This window comes from Varroa jacobsoni, unplaced genomic scaffold (genome assembly GCF_002532875.2).
Source record: "Varroa jacobsoni isolate VJ856 unplaced genomic scaffold, vjacob_1.0 scaffold_1369, whole genome shotgun sequence".
In the NCBI taxonomy this organism is placed as follows: domain Eukaryota; kingdom Metazoa; phylum Arthropoda; class Arachnida; order Mesostigmata; family Varroidae; genus Varroa; species Varroa jacobsoni.
In genome coordinates this window covers 154,697-178,390 of record NW_019214271.1, presented here as the reverse complement: position 1 = coordinate 178,390, position 23,694 = coordinate 154,697, and the positions used below count along the sequence as shown (strand labels likewise).

At 47.7% G+C, this 23,694-nt stretch overlaps 1 protein-coding gene across 1 annotated transcript in view; it reads right to left on the bottom strand.

Moving 5' to 3' along the window:
* Positions 1–20,889, bottom strand: part of LOC111269257 (T-box transcription factor TBX2) — a 28,508-nt gene extending 7,619 nt beyond the window's left edge. Inside the window, exons 1-2 of the mRNA XM_022848717.2 lie at positions 20,583–20,889; positions 127–394 (exon numbers count right to left, since the gene is read on the bottom strand). Coding sequence (XP_022704452.1) covers positions 127–394; positions 20,583–20,797 — 483 coding nt within the window. The 5' untranslated portion in view covers positions 20,798–20,889. The remainder of the gene's footprint in view (positions 1–126; positions 395–20,582) is intronic.
* Between the last annotated feature and the right edge of the window lie 2,805 nt (positions 20,890–23,694).

The window sequence follows — 23,694 nt, the reverse complement described above, 5'->3', positions numbered from 1 at the left end:
AAGTTTATACAGCTGCAGGTCGTGATGGGACGCAAAAACACGTCTCCGTGTAAGCTTGGCTAATTGCCTATGAGAAGTTACGTGTAAGCTAATATCAGGCCGAGCATAAAAGGAAAACATACTTACAAATCCGTGCTTGTCCGAAATGTTGTTGGTAAGTTTGAGTTTATGAAATGAGACAACCTTATGCATCCATTGCTCTCCGGTGGCTGGCGAGTCGGGGTGAATGTACATTCTCTTGGGCATCTCTGGATCGGCCTTGCCTGCCACAACCCAACGCCGGTTCTGGAACTTGTAGCGACAATCGTCAGCGGCCACGATATCCATAAGCATCACGTACTTTGCTTTCGGCTCGAGACCTGACATGCGAACGCGGAAAGGTGGAAACATTCGTCTGAAAAAGAAATATGAACATTGAAAACGAAACGTTATTAGATGTTCATTTGCATGTAGTTTGCCTGTTTGTAGATTGCCTGTAGACCTAAGCTTCATTGCACACGCACACACAAACAATTATATATGTACGCCACACTCAATTCTGTGTGCAATTCCTTCTTCGCCATTACATCATGGCAAGTACTCGCTTACGCTTGTCGACGATGACCCATTCCACGTGATCGTGTCTGTTTTAATGGACAGTCCATATGGCCGAATCTAATAAAAACTCCAATATACAAGATGCTGATCAATTTCTGTCTAGTGCGCCTGTAGTAGGCCTGTGGACCAAGCTCACTGTCGCGTGTCAAAACTTTGCTTGAAGATTTGTCCCTTTTCATTAGCGTTCGCATATTCAGGAACTGCTTGCGAAATGGCTGCTACCACAACAGCCTTTGCCATATCGGCCGCTATCGGTGTTCGCTTTGGTCTAATATGTTAAAGTGGCTAAGCTAGATCGGGCCAGAGGAAACAGTTTCGTGATTTGCGATTTGTGGCAAATCATGGCTTATAGCCGCTGCACAATATTGAGAACCAGCTATACGGCCCCAATACACACAGGAGCTACGATGAGATTTGCTCCTTGTCAAGCGACTACCACTTCTAAAGCTGTTAGCATCTCTACCGTCACGCGTCGCTTTGATGGTTGATTGCCAGTTCGCTTTATCCTGTGGTCCGGCGAGACCCCATCGAAAACTTCCAGTAAACCGAGCATAAGGCGAGTTCGATGGGCCGGAAGAACTGATGTCGAAGTCAGGGAAGAAGGAAGCGCTGTCGTTTGAGGTTGCTTTTCTTTAGTAGCGAAGACTTTTCGCGTGGGGGGTCGCAGTTCGAACGCGACGCTAACGCCACCCTACGACCTCTCTTGTGGGCGACGTTTACTGAGGTTATCCTCCTACAAGACAACAGCGCGGTATCGGTTCAATAGCTGAAGACCGCTGTCGTAGCAGCTACAACTTTAACATCAACAATAACATCACTAGCCACAGCAAAATCCCTTGCCTCAACCAAGCTTGGCTGAACAGCAAAGCCAATGCGGTCGCGTACAAGCCGCCGATGATCTGTGTATGTCACGAGAGAAATCGCCTACTTGGCCGTCTGCCCTCCCCGCTTGCTTTATGCTGCTGTGGCTTATCTCGCCTTGCTGTTTAGTGTGCTGTCATAAATACCCGACACTGAAATACACCATAGCCTTTACCCGTGCCTCCATAGTTGCTGGGGCTGCGGAGGCCATCGGGATTTAAGCTAATGGCCTGGAACTATTGTGGCGACTGGCCCGCCGCTAAGAACCGTGCTTCTTCTGTGGCGCAACCATTTCATAGGAACGTACAACAAATTAGACCTGCTGCTGGTGCAGATATCTGGGCTGGGGAGTTGACGGAGCCTGCAAAGCTTCAATATGTGTTTCTGGAATTGCACGTGGCCCCTCGTGGTCGAAGGTGGCTTCGACTGCGGACACGCGTTCAAAAACAGTCGGCGTCAGTTGACAGTAGACTAAAAGAGGGACAAGCCGCCAGACACTCTCGAAAGGGAGACAGCTCAGTGGCCTAAAGCTAAAGGAAATGTGGAACTTGTTTGTAAATTTTTAAATTTTAGCCGTAAACTTTTATTACGAACGTATTAACTTTACTTGGTCACGCGAACCCAAGCCACCTTTCTGGTTTAGCCGGCCCAGTTATTATTACATCTTTATCTGGCATGCCAAAAGTTAAAATCTGGCCTAATTCCCGGGAACTTGCAACATCAACATGTTTCAGCATTATCTTACCTTAAGAGTAAGTCAAACCATCTATTCACTTCACTGGTATGCCCATCATTGTCGGTTTTCAACATTTGTAAAGTTGTCTAAAACTATCTTGAAGAAAAGGTTTTTTACATCATATTTGATATCTGATTCCTAGGGGAAAGCTAAGACGATCATTTCGATGGGCATTTACCATTCGCGGTTAACAGAAACACGAAAACAGTCAATTCAATCGTTAGCTCTGCTCGTACGATGATGTCGTTAAAGTCGATGTTTATGGGTTTCCGTCGCGTGATTGCTACCGTATGGATTTGTACTTTTTGTGATCACTATTTGCTTTTTCCTATCGCTCCTTTTATCGATACATATGTAATATATATAAACAAATTGCCAACTTCTGTTACAGCGGTACGCGCCTATTACTTCAGTTGTGAAAGTAGTGATGAAGATCATAACAAAGAGTCAATTCTTCGATGGCAGCAGACCAGTTTTTTTTCTAATCCTCTATATATATCTACGAATCGTCGGCTGTATAATATTGATGATGAAAGTGAATATCTAACGTGCCTGCGTTCACCGATGGTCGGATGACGTTCCGCCTCCATCTGCCCGCCACAGCGTCTACCACAACCTTGGCTATATCGTAGCATGTGTATGTAATATATGATATCTGTAAGCACTGGTGGCATCAAGCAAGCGGAGCTGGGTCTCGTTGCTTGTTGTATCTGCGTGTTCGCCGCCTCTGTCTGTTGTTGCCAGGATTTCAGAATCGAGGATACAAAACAAACAAATGTCGCTGTATATATGTGCGTGTTTTCTATACAATAATTTGAAGCCAAATACGACAGAAACTACTGTTACTATAGAAGTATATGACACAGCAGCTTCGTTTTCCCCTATGTGTCACTCGCCGACCAACTGAGGAGCAGGCGAACGAGGCAGACATTACATTGCATTCAGACCGACGCCGATGACAGCGGCGACTGAAGTCAACGACTATTTCATCATAAAGCTACATCGTTGGAAATCCATTACGAACCTATCCATCGCGTTTGCCAGTCTGGTCGCCGCTGTAATTTCATCTTGACCGCTGCATGACATCAGAATACTTCAAAAACAGATTTTTCACTAAGCTTATTTCAACCCTTCGATTTACCTCTCATGGCCATGTGCTTTCTGCCCGGCAAACGTTACAACGCTGCTGAACGAACTATACGGCTACACAAAACAGCAATGTAGAACGTAGCGTTCGCTCATGTAGCTAGATCAACGTCTATTTAGGGGCTCACTAATACATCGCGGCTGTCATTCGCGCTCCACCGACTTAACGCCCGTAAAAGTACTTCATGACATCTATAGACGATTTGAGCGACCGCCCTGCAACGTCCAAGGAGGCGGTGATAACATCAACTCGGCGTAACCGTAATCACAATGACCACGATGTTCTGCGAGAGTCGCTTTCGCTGCGTGTTACAACCATATGCACGCATTTATATGTGTAGCAAATAGGGATGACGCGAGAGGGATATCCAGGAGGGTGGGCGTTAAGTATGCCCCAATCAAACATGAAGTCAGAGAGGGCGCGACAAATGGGCGTCATTCAAGTTGGCACTGTAATCGCTTCCGCAGACACTATGTAATCATGTGCTTTCCGTCTTGATCTTCTATTTTTCGGATGCTGCTGCTGCTGCTGTTGTCGATGATGATGAGGATCTTGATTATAGAGTCATCGTTCTTACCATTTGAACAGAAGCTATGCATGCAGCTATAAAAGCAGCCAAAGAAATCAACGGGCGGTAGCTGCATGTTGTGTTGGTAATTACCCTGGTAGCACGAGGAAGCAAAGGACAGGGACACGGGCCGACTGGGATAATATCTGCATTATACATACGCGTCCATATTGTCAAAAGGCTCTGTTGGCGGCATAATTAGCCAGACTATATAGACAGATATAGTAGAAGCAATATGACGAGCTATCAGCGGGTCAACTGTTGCGGCTGTTTATGTTGTTCTTATTATTTAGCGACCGCATCCTCCGTGATCGACCACGTAACGGCTGACGCGAGAATACATGTAAGCATCTATCTGTGTGCCCCACATTGGAGTCAACAGAACAGGTCGTGTTCGCCTACTTGACCACCTACCGGCAGTATTAACAAGACATTCGTCTCCTATAGACCTCGTCGGTCAGCGAGACAAAATGATGGCCTACGGAGCTGTCACTCCGAACTTCGTCTCAATCAAAAACACTCAACAAGGCCCGCCAAGCCCAATTCAATTCGAGGCGTCGTCATCATATCGGCCGGCGTCGCTGCTCCTCGAACGGCCGCTGGTAATCGACCGCTTGCTGAAGCCGATCACGCCACCCAGTTTGAGAAGGATGGAGCCCTCCTCTATACTTCGCTAGCTGCGTTGGCTGAGTAGAAAAATTGACGCGTCAATTTGATTTCTCGTCTTCATCGTAGACTCGTCTACGCGCAATTTCTGTTTGTTTCGGTCTAGCCACGCTCTCGGTTACTACAACAACGGCATCGGCGACGGCCACGGCCACGCTGACTGCTTTTGTTGCCGTCGCCGCTTAACAAACCTCGCGCGAGAACGGGCTGCAGCAACAGTATCCCAGTCATCATCATCATCATCATGCCGAGCGACCGCTTAGCGACAATCCAAGATCGATCGTCGAGTTCCGTCGCAGTCAAAGCATCTTCGCTTCAGACAACAGGCATCGTAGACGCTAGCATGTAACAGTGTGACGATAGGGCAGCGGCGTTTGCACGCTCAACGCACCGCGTTAGCTGGCCCGCTTGTGGTGGTGTTGTTGTTGTTGTTGTTGTTGAGATCGTTGTTTTGGCTACTAGTCACTGGAATCAGTCATTGGATTCGTTGCGGGTCGCTCGACGACGTATTGGTCGCACGTATAGCCAGCTGAAGTCACAAGACATAAGCCTAACTATAGACCACGAGCGATGCACAGATCAAGAAAGGGAGATGGGGGAAGAATTTTACACAGACAAACAACTACAGGTAGACGTATACACACAAACTGGTGCACACATACGCACTAACGCGCAGGCACTCACAAGCTGACATTCTAACACTCGTGCGTAGCCACTCGCACCAAAGATGTAATTTTCTGCCGTTTTTTCCTAACAGCGTCAGTGCCCACAGCGGTAACGGCGGTGCCAACAAGTCGCGGAATCCAAATGAAGGCCGGTCTCTTCGGGCCGTTTACCGTCCCCGACGGGTACCGAAAGCCGAAGGCCAATAACCGAATACGGTGAACAACGAGGACAGTCTATTTACTTGGTCTACTCGCTACTACCTGGTCTTTAACTGCTGATTGAGGGTTGCTGCTGCTGCTGCTGCTATGACGACTGAACGCTCGACTCGCGCTGCCACCGCAGTAGTAAGTATGTATCATACAACAAAATTGGCCAGGATTCCAGTAGGGATTGTAGGCGACGTAGAAATACGCCTGTCCGCACACGCAGATTTCGAGACTGATGGATGGATGGATGGATGGGCTGACACTAAAGGGCGAATCGATCAAGGAGTCGAAAATCGCAAGATTTGCGAAAAGCCCAGTCGGTCATAGGATGTTTACCAGCAAAAATAGCGCTCGCGACGGCGGCTACAGACGTGCTGAAATAGATCAGCTGTTGTGAAACTCGCGTCACGACTATCAGAAATACCACCTCGGAGACGCTAGCTAGAGACGCTGGCTACAACATTACCTAGACAAAGGGCAGTTTCGCCCCAGGAAATAATTAGACGCAGGAGCTGCTAGTGCTGCTCCTGCTGACTTCGTTGTTGTTGTTGTTGTTGCTGTTGCTGTTGTTATTATTGCAGTTATGAAAGTACCTAGATGAGGCCGTTGTCAAAGCCAAACACTGCAGTAATAGCGCAACCTGCTCGAGCAATGCTGACCGTAAGAGACGAATAAGCTGTTTGACAGCTGAGAACATTTTTGATCCGATGGAGGCCGGGTCAACGTCAATGAGCATTACCCACAGACGGTATGCGACATAAAGCTATGACAGTTGTTAGCGCGACGAAAGGGTTCGACGGTACGGTTCTCACTGACGGGCTTCATAGATGTATATTGGTAAATCTTCTCTATAAGTATACCTTTTTTTTGCCTATCGCTTCACAGTTTGGTTCGTTGTTATTCTCACTTCGTCACTGTTGTATCCCCGGCCTATTCACCTGTGCGCGTCCATGTCCTTGGCGAAAAGTTATCGCTGAATTTTCAAAGCTCACAAGAATGTTTCCGACCCAGACCAAGATTCAATAATACCCGCTTACAATTTTTCACCAGGAATTGACGAGGGCGTTCTCTAGCACATCGAGTTTAGGTAGATATATATATATATATATATATATATGGTTATACATATGCAAATAACTCACTGAATTCTCTCCAATTTCAACCAGTTTCTACTTCTATTATATTTTTATTAAATTTTCCCGCCCGTCGACCCGCGCTCCCTCTAGATCATCGGCTCTAACTACTCATCGACACGGCATGCGCTATCTATCTATCTTCGGTATGTTGCGGAAGACGTTGTTATGCTAATAACAACGCATTACTTACTACATCTTGCCGCTACTGCCACTAGTACTACAAATAGGACAACGATAGCTTTCTTGTGTTCCCTTGCCGGCAGAGCTGCTGCTGCTGCTGCCGCCTTCGGCTGTGATTCGTTCGTCGTCTGCTATTCACAGCGATTCATTCGGCAGCCTCTCTAAACGATTTTCCCTTTATCCTCAGACTAAGCTTGTTGTGTTCTAGACAACGGCGGCGTTGCTGACAGGCGCGAGCTGGCGCCGCCGTGTCTGGCCCCGAGCACATAAAGGTAGCTGTTGTTGTGCAATGTTATTATAATTTAGTGAAGCGACTCGACGCGACCAATTAGGGTGAAACTCATGTCGCGACAAGGGTACGATCCCGTAACTACCAGGGAAGAAGATGGAGCGCGCTGATGGAACGAATAGCTAGAAAGGAACGAGCGCATATTAGCTGCTGAGGACAAAAAAAGGCTTGCCTGCCTGCCTGCCGGCCGGCCGACACGCCAGAGCAGAGCAAATAGAGTAAGTCGAAACAGGCCACCGTTATTGGAACAATAACATGTAATGTGCACATAGCTTTATTCAGAGCCGCCCCCTAAGAATACGGTCACATATGTAGATTAGAAATACACCATAGGTAGCATAGACCTGCAAAGAGCATCCATCCATTCCTATAGGACGAAAGAACAACGGACAATTGACGCAGGATAATCGACGGAATACCGGACGGTTTAGGCCAATACTGTTGTTTCAGAGTTTTCTGGAAGAGATGAGCTCCGGATACGCCGGTACCGCTTCTTTCGGAAGTAGAGGAAACCGATCTGCTTGCTCAGCAAAGTCGAAAGTCGAGACACCGCGGCGCCGACGGATCGTCACAAGCAGCATCATTAAGCTCGCAATTCTCTGTCATTCCGTTCTGCAGAGCGTCTTAATGCGTTTCTTACTGTCATTCCTGTTGTTGTTGTTGTTGTTGTTGTTGCTGTTGATGTTGTTTCCCGTAAGTGGACACCACGTGATATTAGTCCTAAGGGTGGGAACGCTGGGCCGACTCAAGGCCACGCCACGCTCGTAGAACATATTAAGCCGAAGTTTCTTTTCTCGAAACGCTGACAAATTCGTGTGAGATAGAGAAACCGGTCGCTCGTCAGCTTGCAACTTAAAATTTAATCAGCGCCGCAAGTAAACACTTTTCATTTCGTTGTTATTCCCTGTCGATATGCCATGATTTATGGTGTCTAGCGGCAGCTGGAATCGAATCAAGTTCCTCTTTTTCGTCTCGTCTTTGATCTGAAATTCGAACAGGTAACGACTCGTTGACGCGCCAGTGACGTGACTGTTTCTCAGTTAGTGACAGGTCATTGAGCGGGCAAAGAAGAGCGACAACGATTACACGCCAATATAGGAAATCGCTGGCTGACTTTTAATTTTCGTGTTCAAACAATCACGTGAAGATTTCTGCTACTTCTCTAAAGCTATGACGTTCTGCACGACCCGTGTCATTAGCTTGATATCCCAACAGATCCCTTGCGTCTTGCCAGGTCAGCTTTGGCCTGCCTTCTTATTTACCTGCATGAAATCAATCTGAGCACTTAGTTAAACACAATACCCGGACGTGGCTTTTTAGGACAATCATCACACACCGCTGTTACGCGTGAACCGACAACGTCTTATTTAGCGTACTCATAGAGACATGCGTAGGCAGCTCGAGTTTCGTCCCTGCCCCTCGAGTGCATACTGCCAATTGGTGAATTGCATAGACACTGATCCCCGGATGTTCCAGCGAAATGGATGCGATGTTGTTTGGGTATTTTCGTGTAAAAAGTCTGCTTCCCTACGACCGCGGTAACTGAATCTTGTGAAGATGGCTATAAGCGGATGGCAACCAGCAATCTTATCTCTACACGTAAGCAACACTTAGCCCTCACCGTCACTCAGAAAGAACGACAGTCTCTTACTCGAAGTTACAGAAGAGCTATCGGTGTCTGAAGGAATCGAGTTTCCGACATAGTTCAGATAGTCGCCAAGCCACCGACAGGGCCCACGTACCGCTTCCACCATAGTCAATAGCGTAATGTGCCTATTAGAGCGCTAAGAGCGCAGCTTGTTTTTTTTTTTGTCTCAGCCAACCAATAACAACAACACGACGAATCAAAAATGAATGAAACAGCAAAAGCGGTCCCGACTGATGTTGCTGATTCGTCTGCGAATCAGTAGGCGCTGTTTCATCTCTGAGAAACAGGCGATCAACTGATATGATCTGGAAGCCTGAGAGCGAGATGCCGGTGGGCCATGAAATGTTTAAAAAGTCGTTATCTTTTTTCCGTGAAAAAATCAATTGTATAATTATCTTAGTTGACACCAAGTAGCTTATTTCTGCAACAAGTCAATAGATACGAATTGCCCAACGCTGTTGCACCAGTGAAACATTTGCAACTGTCACAAGCTGGGGCAAAGGAGAAATTTTACATGATTATCCGCTAGTAGCTAGCGTGTTCGTTACCCATCCCGTTTCCTCAGTCTGCCTGCCCGTCTATTATACTAGACATTACCCATAACCTAGTGTAGTGGATATCTACAGTCACTTGGTGATGCCGGAACCGGCCACTCCACGCAGATGTGTTACCAAGCCAGAACTATACGGAATTTCCGTCTGAACGCTGCACTTTCGCATTTCCATTGATAGGTAGACTTATACATGGTAAAAGTTGAAGAACACCATGACACCGTATCACCACGTTGGCAGATTTTGATTTCGATATTGGCGACGGCTGCGCGTTCAGTAGTGAAGATGTTCGTGATCGGCGCAACGCAAGCAGACTTACATCCGTATCTTTTTTCCCTTTCCTCGCTATGATTTGTCAGTCAATCATGTCTGTGTCGATCTGCCGAACCTCTATCCTACCCGTTCCAATTCGAATGTGTTGTTGCCTTCGCAAAGGCCGATTTCTTATGATTTGTGTTCGGGGAACGGCGCAACCTGAATCCGCGCGCGACGCCAACAGACTGGAGTCTCCTCTCGAAAGGGAAGTCGTTGTCGGACTGCTCTAGACAAGCAGGTCCGAGCCAAGCCGAGGACGCTACATGGCCACTCCGTCGCCGTTTTGCGCTCCGCGCTATCTGGAACGGAGAGCCACAGTTCTTGGTCTTGCTATAGATATAAGCGCTGCGAGTGTTTATCCAGGACTGTTCGTGGTAGCATCAGCAGCAGCCGCTTCGGCACAGCAGACGGGTTTCCAGGAGTACTGGCGCCCGGGCAGATTCCGTGTCTGGCGCTGCCTGTCTGGCCGGCTGACACCGCTGAGTCAGCCAATGATGGCGATAATAATTTAACACGCACGCACGAACAAACGAACGAGACTCGAAAGCGAGATTACCGAAAGAAGTTCATAATTGACGCCTCAGAATAGAGAGAAAGGGGAAAACATCGGTTTACAACAGCGACGTCAATCAGCAGGCTCTGGAAGCAGTTGACTACTTAGAGCTAAAGACCTTTGCCTGGGGCAGGTTTCATATTCGAGCTTCGCCGGTAGTTATCGAGGCGAACGAAAATAGAGTCTAGACAATCAGCTATAACAGATTTCGTTCAGGTTTCAATATCTGATCTGACGCGGTTCAAAGTCCACATCGGAAGGGAGACGACCCACTTGGGCTACCGATGCTGTGACTACTGGATTCACGGTTTGACGAGACGCTTGATGCCTTTTGGAATCAAGACAGTCTTCAATAGAGCTTTCGTTGAAAGCGCGGCTACCGGGACGGAGAAAGGTTTACTGCAGCGTCTACACAGATTTACATTTACGTCTTTCTGCAAAATTCTACGTGATCTTTCTCAGTACTTAGTCAGCCCGGTGTCTCCTAATTTTGCGAGGAAACGATGGAGCAGCTTGGTATGACGGTATGTACAATAGGAAGGGCATTCACACATATCTATTGAGACAAATTAGGCAGGATTGCGCACGTGTCGACAGCCACACGCCGAGAGCCATCGCGGTACGGCTCTTGAAAACGCAGCAATTCATTTGTCTGTTGGCTCGTATATTACCAGCTTGGTCATTACCACATAGACACACACATCAGCCGCTAACTCCAGTTCCGTTCCAAGTGTAGCACAACTATCGAACCGACTGCATATTGTACGGTAGCAGGTTAGGTAGACTGCTTTGCCTACCCCACACAGAGGTCTTCCTTCCCACAACGCGGCTCCCAGACCGGCAACAACAATTTCTATTGGAAATTGCTGCGGGCCAGCGATGCTTTGAGGCCTTTCTTTGTCTAACGACACACGAGCCCGATGTCCTAGCTGGCCAGCTGAAGGGAACGCGGTGAGTGTTTCGCTAAGCACCCGCTTGTTGTATTACAGTATGAGCTAATTCGATTTGGTGATCAGCAACGAACGGCGCTTCTTTCTCGGCGCTTTCGATTGTTCGGCTCTAGCGACGAAAGGCGCTACACAGCGAGGGCAATGATCGTCTTATTCCCTGTGTCTGTCCGCTCCCTTATGTAGAGTGATAAAATCCCTAGAGGGTACAAAAGCTTTGCTGGCAATGCCGGACACACTCGCCATAGCAAAAGCTTCTGTGAGACCCCTATCCGTACACAACAGCTTCGCGGACCTGCTAAACTGGCTTGAGTTTGAATCGCACCGATGTATAAAATCTGCTAAGTTGTGTCACTTCGACTGTCACGGAGTCTAGTTAGTTAAAGTTGCCGGCGCTTACGTAAAACGCCACGCGTTAGCTGGCAGGCTATGGTATTAACGTAATCGAACAAGAAGACAGTCCCGCGCTTTTATCAGAAAACTAACCTATTCAATATTATAGAATTTTATTTATTACTATTCATTTGCTACAAAAACGACATTGTTTATCAACAGTATTGAAAACAAACATAACTTGTGCCATAGCCAAGGTTCCGGGCAAAAGGCAATGGCACCCCAGCCTGCTCATCAGATACAGCATGCAACCCACCCGATCTCCGAGCACTCAGACACTCACGCTGATTCTAGGCGCTCTTATCCATGGTGATCGTGGTCGAAGTCTCGTAGACTAATTTGTCACCGCTATCAACGGCACCCTACCAGGCGCCTAAATTTTCCATGCCGCCCACTTGAAGAGACATTTTGTCTTTTTGTGTGGCAGTGGTACACTTCGCCTGGCTCCCTGATCAACGCGACTCTGTTTCGTGCTGCAGAGAGTCGAAAAGTGGATGGATAGCTGGCTCGAAGTAGCAAACGAAGCATGTGCTCAAATTATTGGATACTGTTCTCGCTCAGGAGCGTACTAGGAGTGTTATTGAATAAATGTAATGAGAGAACAAAGATGGACTCAGAGCGCTTGTCCTCGCGTATCGACTTCAGCGGGCGTCGGCTGAGACGCCTGACACACAGGCAAGTCCGGCCGAGTTGATCGGTCCAGTTAGCCATCAGCACGTCTCAGCTGCTTTTACTCCTCGAGTGAAAAATAGCAAACTGCCCGAACCTCAGGCAAGCTCAATAGCACCGGCTACGGCCGATGACCATTGAGTGACTTTGCGACAGCCTGTGAAGCAACTTATGGCACGTGTGGCATCGGCAGACAGCAAACGAGCAGATCTATTTAAATACACGAAGCAGGCGAAAAATCTACAGAGTCACTCGACGACAGAATGGCCCAATAACATAATGCCGTACACTTGCACTTTATCCATTTTAAATTCTCCTTTATGTCTGGCTGGTTGTAACCTTCTTCGCCACGGGTCGGGTCGTCGCCTGGCGTACTCAAGGCCCAGTCGCTCTCGGGCTCGAGTCAACGGCGACAAACGACGTGATATCAACCTGCCGTTACAGTGAATAGGTGGTGACATCTCTCGGCGGGTGATTGTAAAACGCAGGAAAAGAGGAAAGCGGAGCTGACAGCCCGTAATAGTGGCAGATGGGGACGAGACTAATGATTGTAATGGTGTTAACCAAACCTCTTTAGTGCATTGTGCAGAGTGTTCAAAGGGATCCGCGTGACGCCTGAAGAGGAGTGGGGAGCGCACACAGTATTTAAAAGCCTGTGAACATCATGTGAGCAACTGGCGACTTGCTTTAGCACGCCAGTGGTTATATGACTTTAATTCATTATCAGTACTACGATTGTCGTTGCTATTAATGGTGACGTTATGTACAATGAAAGTTAAATTAAGTTAATGTTATGTGAGATATGCCATGTATATAGGCTGTAAAAAAGCGGTTGGGCTGAAAGGGCGGGACAGAGATATTCATTACAGCAACTCTTTAGCTACCTGTAAAAAGAAACGATGGCTGAAATTGAAGTTTACATTTTGTTTGTTTGTTTGTAACGCTGGGCTAAGCGCGCCTCAGGTTCAGGACAAGCAATTATGATTCAGCCTGTTTCTTGTTACTTATTTTCTGTGCTCGACCACACCCGGCAGACACAGGCGACTGAAATATGCTTTTCCATATTAGTGAAGTAACTCACTTTATTTTCCAATATATGCGTTACCCATAGCGTCTATGTGATACGCGTCCGCTTTACACGATCAACTAGGCCAAGCCTACTATACCGATAAACGAGGATGGAGAATCTTTCGAGTGGACCCGTTGTTCCCTGCTGGCTTTTCAGTGGATAGAATAGTACGGTGGAATAGCGAACCGCAAGATATCATCATCGTATACATATATGCCATACGTAGACCTCTCCCCCAAGCTAGTCGTTGATGATGCGTGACGTGTACACATCGATACCCAGCCCGGCCGAGCGTTGTCAGCTTGAAGCCTCTGGACTTTTTGGGCCATGACGTCATTACACTGTGGGAGACGACCAGGTAATCGAAGAGCTATAGGTGGGGGCCGTGCTGATAATACTCGATGTATTAAGTGGCGATCAAACGCCAACAAAGATCGCCTGATAATTAATGATGCTATGGCCATATTTGTCGCCAGCGTCGCTCACAGCTGCGACACACTCAAAAACAGCGAGCAATTCCCAAACAAGCGCTGCTATCCGACCATGATAACAACCGGAGTAGATGGCCCAATAGCAATAGTTCGAACGATCGCTATGGCGACGCCACATAACGGACCTCCCCCAAGCGTTCCTCAATTCTCGGCTAGAAACACTAGGCACAAAAAACGGACGGCATCTAGGAATTCGGATCATTCCGCCCACGCTGCGCATGAACTGCTAGTACTTTTCGTGGCAGTACTGGATCTGTTCTGCAGTATTACGATAGTAGAAAATTGCCTTTAATTGAATTAGTTTCAGAGCATCTTTGTTTATATCATATGATGAACGCTGGGTGAATACGACACACCGATGAGCGTTTCGCTTGCTAAAGCAACAGCAAATGTATGCCAAATTGCCTAGTTCAGGCGTGTCCTTTTCTGTCCTGTTGTGACGCTCAAAAAAATCTATACATTTCTACCCTGAACAACATCGTGTGGCCGGCCTCGAGGCCTAATCTTGCTACCGCCACCATTACTACGGACAACGTCAGCCAGCTTCATAGCGACTCGATAATAACGCGTCTGCATATTGGAGGGTATTTGCAAAAACCGATCAACATCATTATCACTTCAGCACGTTATACTGATCTTGACTTTTTCAGCCACAGGCCATCTTCTCGTTATTGTTCAGTTATACATGGTCCATTAAGAAAAACAGGTGCTTTCTTCCTCGCCTCCCGTTGTTTATCCATCTCTTCCTGTCGAGCTCATTATTACTAGCGTTCGATCCGGGCGTCTAGGCCAGCGTCTTTGCGCGCGTCTGTTTATTCCGCGACATGCCGTTTTTGGCTAGATTCGCTGCCGTCCCTCGGACTAATCCGTCGATGTGTTTGATAGTCAACGGGACAGGGAGCTCATTTCAATCATTCAACTCAACGCAGTCTGACCAAATATTGATTTGAACGACCGTGTACGATAACAGCACGATGCTTGGCCTGTGCTGCTAGCCGCCGCTGTCACAGAGAGCGATTCTCTGACGTTGCATGGCCGGAGCGAAATGAAACTTCGCGGTACAGTTTGACAAGCTGCTGCCAAAACGGAATTATCGCTACTGTGTAAAAGCTGCGGAGTGATCCCGTCATCAATCTTACAATTACCTAATGAAACGTTGACGCAACAGCAGCTCTCAGCGAGAGGGACCAGCTCTAGGGAAGGACCGTGACCGCCAATCAACCGCATTCATTTACCGAGTGGCCGGCCGGCGGGCCGCTGAATTGACAAACTCCGAACGATCGGGCTCGAGACTGGCGAGGACCGTGACAACAGGGTCGGCGCCATGTTAACGTGGACAGCGGCCGAACCTTCGCTTGAGTCAGCTTGTCACACATGTTCACCTGTGAAGCTTGTCTACTAGCAACTCTGCAAAGACAACAACAACAACATCAATAGCGACAACGACTATTGCCACAACAAGAGGTGAGCAACAGGCAACAAGCGAACTAGAAATCCATGATCTCCATCAGTGGACTACGGCAAGGTGACTCTGGCAGAGTCACCTTGCCGTAGGTCCCTCCTCTACATCTGTATATATGCATATATAATATATATTTGCTTCTTCGAGGTCCTAACGAAACAGATGTCCCGCTAGCTTCAAAACAGACGAGAAGCATAGGAGCACGATATATAGAACTGTCAGCGCATTCAATGATAATAGAAGATAGCTAGTTTGTGTGGCTGTTACAGGAATGAGCTTTCCAGCCCTTGGTCTTCTATTTTGTAGCGGCGTTAGCAACAACGACAACGAATCCCTCTTCGTACGAATAACGCCAACGCTCAGGGTCACCTTTGGAGTCCTGAACGCGACTCGTTCAATGACGTATTAGCTGTTGTTGATAGAGCATTAGTATTAAAGGCCGCAGGATAGATTTTCAGCCTTAATGTTTATTTTTTCCAACCTTTTTTTTTTTTTTTCTTTTTTTTTTTTTTTTTTTTTAGCATTCGATCATTAATAATTTGCGTACGCGGTACTATTAAAGGTCACAATTCCTATCTATTGGCCGCACTGTTATACTTCTCGCCTCCAGGAATTGTCTACCCATGTAGATATTATAGCTGATAGAAAAATTGATATCATGGATATGGCTTCTTGGTAGGTGGGTCATTCTTCATTTGACTCTTATTAGATCCCAATGCGCTACTCCGCTGTGTTCAGTTGTCTGACATAGCTATTGTGTAAAACGTTTCGATATTTATCAGATTTTCTGTGGATAATCGACCATCTGTCCCCGCTACGACAGTTAGCGATAGTTGAAACGATTCGATGTAAAGGAAAACTACTCGAAAGGTGCTTGTCAGTGAAGCTTGGCATAGAAAGGCAACACACATCAGCCTGATTTCGAATGCCTTTTTTGCAAATCGTGCTACAGGACAAACAAAGGAGAATTAAGGAAGCTGTTTGCTCAAACGAAACTACGAGATTTAACCTTAAACAAAGGGACGGCCTTGCCTGCCGCGTTTTGCCGTACCGCTCCGCAAGCCACATACACAGTAAACAATAGTTTCTGCGCTAAGCTTATTACTATCGTTAATATTCGTAGAAGCATGTCCAAATGGCCAGCACCTTTTCGAAGTATGGTAGCTGAAAAGTTCTTGTGTAACGCAATGCGCTCTGAATGACGGTATTGAAGTCGGTGGACCAGAAGCGAGGCCTCCGGATCGACAGTGGTCGTGTCGCGGTAACAGCAGCAGCAGCTGCCGTTGCCTCAACAACTATATCATTACCACCAACTGGAGGCTAAAATAGCGACCGGCCACGCTCCCACTCATGCTTCAACGTAACGTGTACACACTTACAAAGATTCACAGAGATACGTATGAACCGGATAAAGAAGCGCCGCATACATGCGTATCTATTCACTGTGATCAAGCATCAGTACTGCTTTAAATGCGTGTCGTAGTCGAATGAAGACGAACTATGAAGTTGAGTGAATATGAAGGCAAGACGACGGGCAGATGTTTGAACAACGATAACGCCTGAGATAAATGTAGCAAAGTAGCAGCTGCAACGCCACCATCATCGACGACGACGACGACGACGACAAGTAGACTACAACAAGGGCAGGCAGCCTTAGCAGTCGCAGACCCTGTCAGTCAGCAAGCAGAACGTTAATTACCGTCGGCGCGCATCACGGCAGCGACGGGGAGGACGAATAGCAACAGAGAAACATACGGTGAACATGATAGCAGCAACAACAACAACAACAACAACATATCAGGTTAACGATGATGATGATGGTGGTGGTGATTGTTGCTACGTGATGGGTGTATTGTCTCTGTTACTAGAGCTCGCGGGAAAGGAGCGTACGAATGGGGTATGGAGAATGGCTTTGAAGGGCCATTGATGTAAGTGGAAAACATAGAATACGAGGCCATCGCGTTGGGTGACCGTCGACGGGGCCTGGGAGTGGGGGGACGAACGGAATGATTACTGCTAAACTACATCTAGCTAGCTTCTTAGTGTATAATCTCGAAAAGAAAGCAGTGCTGTATGGTACTTAATCGAACGAAACGTGAAGTAAAAAACACCTTCGACAGAACTTTCCTCGTTTCAATGCCCCCGACAGATGCAAGACAATTTGATATTAATCGTTATTTGCTACTCATACAGCCGGTGTCTTAATGTTATTAGTCGCTGATGGCGTAACAGGTAGCATTTATCGCAGATTAAGCGTTTTCTAGTCTGCATGGATATAAGACCTCGAGACGACTTCTCGTCTCAGTATCGTTCCGTTGTATCGCGTTATAACAAAAACACTAATACCAATCAAATTTCTTAATGCCGCTATGTGCCTGTGTCCTGCAGGTTTGCCAGTTGGCATTTTCCTACATTGCGGCGCCAAATTCACTACGCTTGTTGTTCGGCGTTTGTACGCCGGCATCGCTAGCGTGTACGGTAAAGCAGAGCGAAGTTCATCATTGGCGTTTGAGCCAGGCGATCTTCGATGCTGCTGTAGTTTCGTCCAACAGCAACCGCTCCTAGGTGAATTTCTCGTCTGTTTGGAGCCTGCCCGGGGCAGCGACGCCGTCGCCAACTTGGCGACGGAACCCGTCGTTGGCGGCGCCGGCCAGTCGCTCCGGAGCCATCTCGGTTGCGTCCCACCGTCGCTCGTGTTCTTCGTTCATGTGCTGAGCCGAGATCGAACGTCGAAGAATTAGAAAAAAAGGGTCTGGGGACGAAGCGTTAGCAGTATGTTGAGTTAGCTGCCCATAGTATCATCAGCAATTTACTAATACTCAGCTAAGACAAACACGAACTCACATCGCACCTATGTAACTACTATTCGATGTGTTTGTACACCTATGGATATATATATACACACACGTAACGCTGAAGTCGTAGACAAATCAGGGGACGAGACAGATAAATGGATATTATGGAACCTGCCAGTTCATGACGGTTGACCCGACCCTTCGCGCTGAGGCTCGATCGACTCTATCGACTTTCTCTTTTTTTCGGACTGGGGGGCTATCGATTTGGTGGCGACGGCTTTTATCGACACGTCGGAGCCTTAACGTTCGTTGACGACGAGTCAATTGGTATTTGTCTGCGTGTGTGATTGAAATTTGTGGCTTGCCTTTGTTGCTGTTGATTTTTTCAACGCCTCATCTACTTCACGAAGTAGAGAAAAGCCTATAGTGCTGAAGGTGCCTGCGAGTCAAGCTATATCGGCGGTACGAGATGAAGTAGTGTCAGCGATACTGAAGGCAGCCTGCTGACACGGCAGTCTACTCTGACACTCGAAATAGCTAGCGATTTACACATGCTTAAAGACGATGCGTATTTGTAGCAGAACGAAACGAGGTCGTCAGGATGCCTAGACAGTTCTCGTCTATTCAAATGTAGCAATTTATGATATAAGAGAAGAATTGACGTGGGTGTCAACGTGGATGCGCGAGATATCATATATGGTGGCATAATTCTGCAGCAATAATGTGTGACACCATCTTCTTTGAAGGACAGAGAGGCACTAAAAGGCGGCAAGTTAGCATAGGTTTCACTTGATTTGGGGTTGGAAGAATCAACGGAAAGTACCTCAGGGAAAACTAGCCAAGGATGTGTCCTTTCCAATCCGTTAAGTCGATTTTAATTGCCTGTTCTATGACTAGTGGAGCATAAAACGATAACCGACCGATCCGTTTCAATACGTATGGCTTACTGCCGATATCAGAAAACAACACGGGGAAGATAGATCACTTGGTCAGGACCAATCCGTAGGGAATAGGTGTATCAGAAGATGATGGTTAACGAAACCACACATGTACATCTCGTACATTAACTGCTGCAAACTTTTACGAACCAGGTCGCCACTATGGTGATAAAGATCTCCCATACGCGGTAAGTCCGTCGTTGTTCCATAAGAGTATCTCGTCCATAGAATGAAGCGGACCATTGGCGCGACGTGTGCATGTCTGAGCTTTGTTGTTGCTGTTGTTGTTGTTGTTGTTGTTGCTTTCCCGCCTTGTCTCGAAACAATCGTGATAGAATTCAGCCGATTAGCTTCCAACCACCACGACGGAATCGCGGATTGATCAATGAAGACTCGTAGAGGTGCGAAGCGCGGCTCACTAATGAAGCCTCGCTCAGGACACAGTCAGAGCTTGCTAAGAGCATTTGATCGCTTTAGCGAACACAAAATTGCCTGTCACTGGTAAAAATCATTGCTGCCTGGTGAAAAACTAGCATATCCCTGAGTGTTTTTAACAGATAGCAGAAACGAGGAGCGGAGGGGTTTCATGAACGTTGGGAGCTCCTGACTATTTTATTACTAGGGGTGAAGACACAGTTACCCGCAGCAGACATCGAGGCAGACGTGTTCAGTATGTAGGAGGCGTAATAACAAGAAGCGAAAAGTCTCGAAACACACTAGCTAAGTCAACGGATACTTTACATCGCTTGTTACAGACGTCATCAGATAAGGACATCAGCTTGTCGTAGCCGTCAGATACAAGCATGTGAAAACAAGGACAGCAACTACTAGGAGTACGGCGCAAGCGTCTATGCATGTCGGTGCTATACGTGAGTGGCTTCATCGTCGATACGCAGCCCTATCTACCGTTAACACCTTTTCTTCTTAAATGGTAACGGCTACGTTGGCCACGGGACCATGATTGGAATGCATACAAACTGAAGATTTGTACTGGCCTAACTTCGATAGGGTCAGTGTGTGTAGTTAGCAGTAATTGAAAACCTTCCATTATCTAAATAAACAATAAGAAATAGACGACTAGGGGTATATATTGTTCGAAAACAATGTTTAGTGATTTAGGATCTGACGAATTTTCGCTTACAAGACCCTAGAGAGTGTACAAACACCGCAGATCGACACAATGGCCATCATGAAAGCATCACTTTGTTTAGGTGAAATGTTACTAATAGCGGCAGCAATCTTACATCTGTAGTCGAATATAATACTCATATGTTATGCGTAGTGAAGTAGAAGTATTTTGTATCGGACATCAGTGAGGACACAATTTTACAGGTGCATATTATAATCAACGACTCTTTTCTTTTATAATTAAGGCGATTAAATATCGATCGACTAGGGTATTGTACACTGGCTGTAGTGCAGATGTGTAGTGAAAGTGATCTCTTGTCCCATTTGTAGCGGAAGATTTCGACCACTGATATCGGTGGGTAACCATGAATACGTTGAGGAAATTTCCTGCATTGGACCAATCACCGTAACTACTAGCTCGTCGTATTTCTTCAGCCACTTAATTCAAAGCGTTTTAAAAGCTTCCGAAGCCACTTTCTTATACGTACGTTTTTTGATCAGAACCAAATTCATTTTATCATGCATAATTGTCTATTGAGCAATTGTCTGATCAGCTGATCTTCCCACTCACCTTCCTGATTTCGTGATGATCATTTCCGTCCCGAGGTTGTGGAAATTTTCCCACAGTTCCTGACTCTCCAGCACCACCTTTGGCTCGTCTTTGTCCTGAATGTCGGCCAGAATCGACATCATGCTAAAATCTGATGTTCTACGCGGAGCCGCAGTCTCCGTGTCCTTTTTATCGGTACCGTCCTCAGCCCGCATTTTCACTTCCCTACAAATCATAGGACGTAACTTCACAACAACTTAGCAAAACCGAAGCTTCCTAATCTCGATTTGTTATTTGCCTGCACCCGATCCGCTCAGCCTAATCACGTCTTCACTTTAGTGGATACGTTAGAGGGCAGGGGGAGAGGGAGGGGGAGGGGGAGGGGGGGCGAACGGCGGTGGATAGTATCGAGGATCTACGTTGGGTAACGTAATCGTAGATGAGCGGATGCCTCTCAGTACCCCGAATATATGGGTTTCTCACACTACATAAGGCCTTCTACTCGCGCACTTGGGGGGGGAAACACATGGATGCAACAAATGCGAACTAACAGTTAACGTCGTTGGCACAAAATTCGCAAACCTATTTGCGCAGCAGCAGCAGCAGCAACAGCAGGCTTAGCTGTTACAGAGCTGCTTGTAGCATCGATCATTAATCAAGACCAACACGTCCTGAGGGAAGATCGCTCGAACGCTTCACGATAGCTGGCATCAACTAGTTAGTAATACAGGATCGACTGCCAGCTCTTCCGTGCCATTTCGTATTTAGTACGTTTCAGTAAACTAGACTGCCAGAAATTGCACCAATATTGCTAGCAGTTATTGTTGTGAGGGCAATTCTCTTGTTGCCAAATGGACTTAATTCTCACAGCATTCGCACTTGTCCAATTCGCTAACGATTGCCCTCTGGCTCTCTTTGACACCTTTACGTTTTTAAGGCTCGAAGAGGATTCTGCTGGCGTCAGTGGTCGTAATCACTGGCTAGACGTTTTTCTCTTTTCCGCTCAGTTTCAACGGTTACTGGCACTATTTTTTGGCTTATAGGTGCTTCTCTCCCTCGTCCTGCTACTGTGCCTGCTGTTGCTGTTGTCTTCTCCGCGCACGACGTACGTACACTGACGATCGGAGTGGCGGCTCTTGCACCTTCTTCGCTGGTGTCGTCAGAAAAAAGGTGGCGCTCGCTATTCTTTCTGTCTGCTGCCGCCGCCGCCGCCGCCGCCGCCGCCGCAACTTCTGCTGCCGCTGCTGCTGCGACTTCTGCCACTTCTGTCGCTCCCTTCTCTCTCGTCTCGACTGGTGTCGTTCGTCGTCGTTTTCGTTTTCGTCGCTGCCCCGGTGCTTTGTCGCTCCGAGTCTCTACTGCAGAAAATCTCACGCCTCTCAAAGCGCTCAAACAGCTTCTGCTGCGGCTGCTGCTGTTGTTGTTGCTGCTGCTGCCGTTGGCTGCCGCAAGTCCTCTCGTGTCGAGAAGTGGAGAAATGTGTGCGCGGGAGCTACAGCCGTGTGTGGGGTCCTGTCGCTGTGTCGCTCCTGTTCGCTGCGCAGTGTTCAATAACCGCCCTTTCCCTCCTCGGCGAGCGATGGCTCCGCCCCGCAAAACTCTCGCAGTCGGCTGCCGGGTGGGTCCAGCCCACGTCGTTCCGGTCGGCGCCGCGATAATGCACCGCTGCCGCTGTCTTTCAGCCACCCGCTCTAACAGAAGCTACTCGGTGATAGCTGCCTGCACCCCATCATTGTGGATGCTGTATCGTTCGTTGTTTCATGTCGCGACCAGCGACTTCCATCGAGCTCGGTTCGGCCGCGGCGACGCATTCGTGGCTCTCTCACTGTCGTGCCGCCAAAGGGAGCTGAGTGAGGCTGTAAGCAGCCGCTAGGAAAGACTATAGCAATGGGACTCCGAAAGCTGCAGGCTTATCCCCGCCGTCAGCTGCTACAGCCGTGAGCTCAGTTCTCAACATGTTTGTTCTTTGGCTGGCTATGAGCAGAAAAAGCAAGAGAAAGGGGGAGTATGCGCGGAGAATATGCGCGGCAGGCCGCTGGAGCGTTGGGTGATAGTCGCGTTCGGGGCGGTGCAGTGGCTGTAATAGAACGTTCAAAGTTGTCGACCAGGGCGAATTAAATAGAGCAACTCCAGACAAAGAGGAAAGTAGTGGACCGCTAGTGCCGTTACGTTCAAGTACTACTTCGATCGCTGTCATTGTCAGTGTCGGGTAAAAATGATTCTGCAGCGAACTGCTAGCTTGACGCTGGTTGGCTAAGTAGCTGAATATGGCGGTAGCAGTCGCAGCTTGCTGTAACGGCAAAACGCGCTATTGCTGCAGCATAGTCGAACCGTCAAAATGGCCGATCTGTTTGAGTGTACGACGGCGTCGATAAAGACGATGCCAAAGTACTGCATACGCGGCTGAACTCCTGCAGCTAATCGGCGGGCCGAGCTTTCACTGTAGCACGAACCCCTGTTTTCGCTTCATCTTCTTTACGTTAGCATAGCCCCGACAGAAACATTAACCGCGACATCATGGAAGCGCTGCTAAAGAAGCAAGTTCAGGATGGAGCGAGCGCTTCACGCCAGGCCGTCACCAGGTCTTTATCGGTGGCGCCAAAGAGCCGTTGTCAGTTGGGCCGCTCAGCACTGCTGGGTTCTTTCCCTGCACAAGGGTCCAACCGACAACGAATGCACCGTAAGGCAACTAGGTAGGGCATATGATACAAAGAGACGGGCGCACAGCCAAATACACACATACATGCACGAAAATATATTCTATACAGACATGTCCACATTGACAGACACACATGATCAAAGTGGGGTAAGATGGCACGTCGACCGCAGTTGATTGCAGGATTTCCAGCTTTATTCGGTATACGAGCACGGGTATGCCAGGCGACTGAGTAAGCCAGCGCTTCTGGGGGCTGCCAAAAGCCAGCGGGGGTCCAACGAGGAGAACCAGACGTCAGGCAAACCCAAAGGAGGCCAGACTCGGCGCCGGCGGGAATGCCACCCCGTAGCAGTGCGCCGTGTACGGGCGGTAAAGACAGCACCGCTAAAGTGATGTCTGAGGCTGCTAACGCCAAGAGTCAAGTGAAATAATAGAAAGAACAACAACAAGCGACTAATAACATAACAGGACATGATG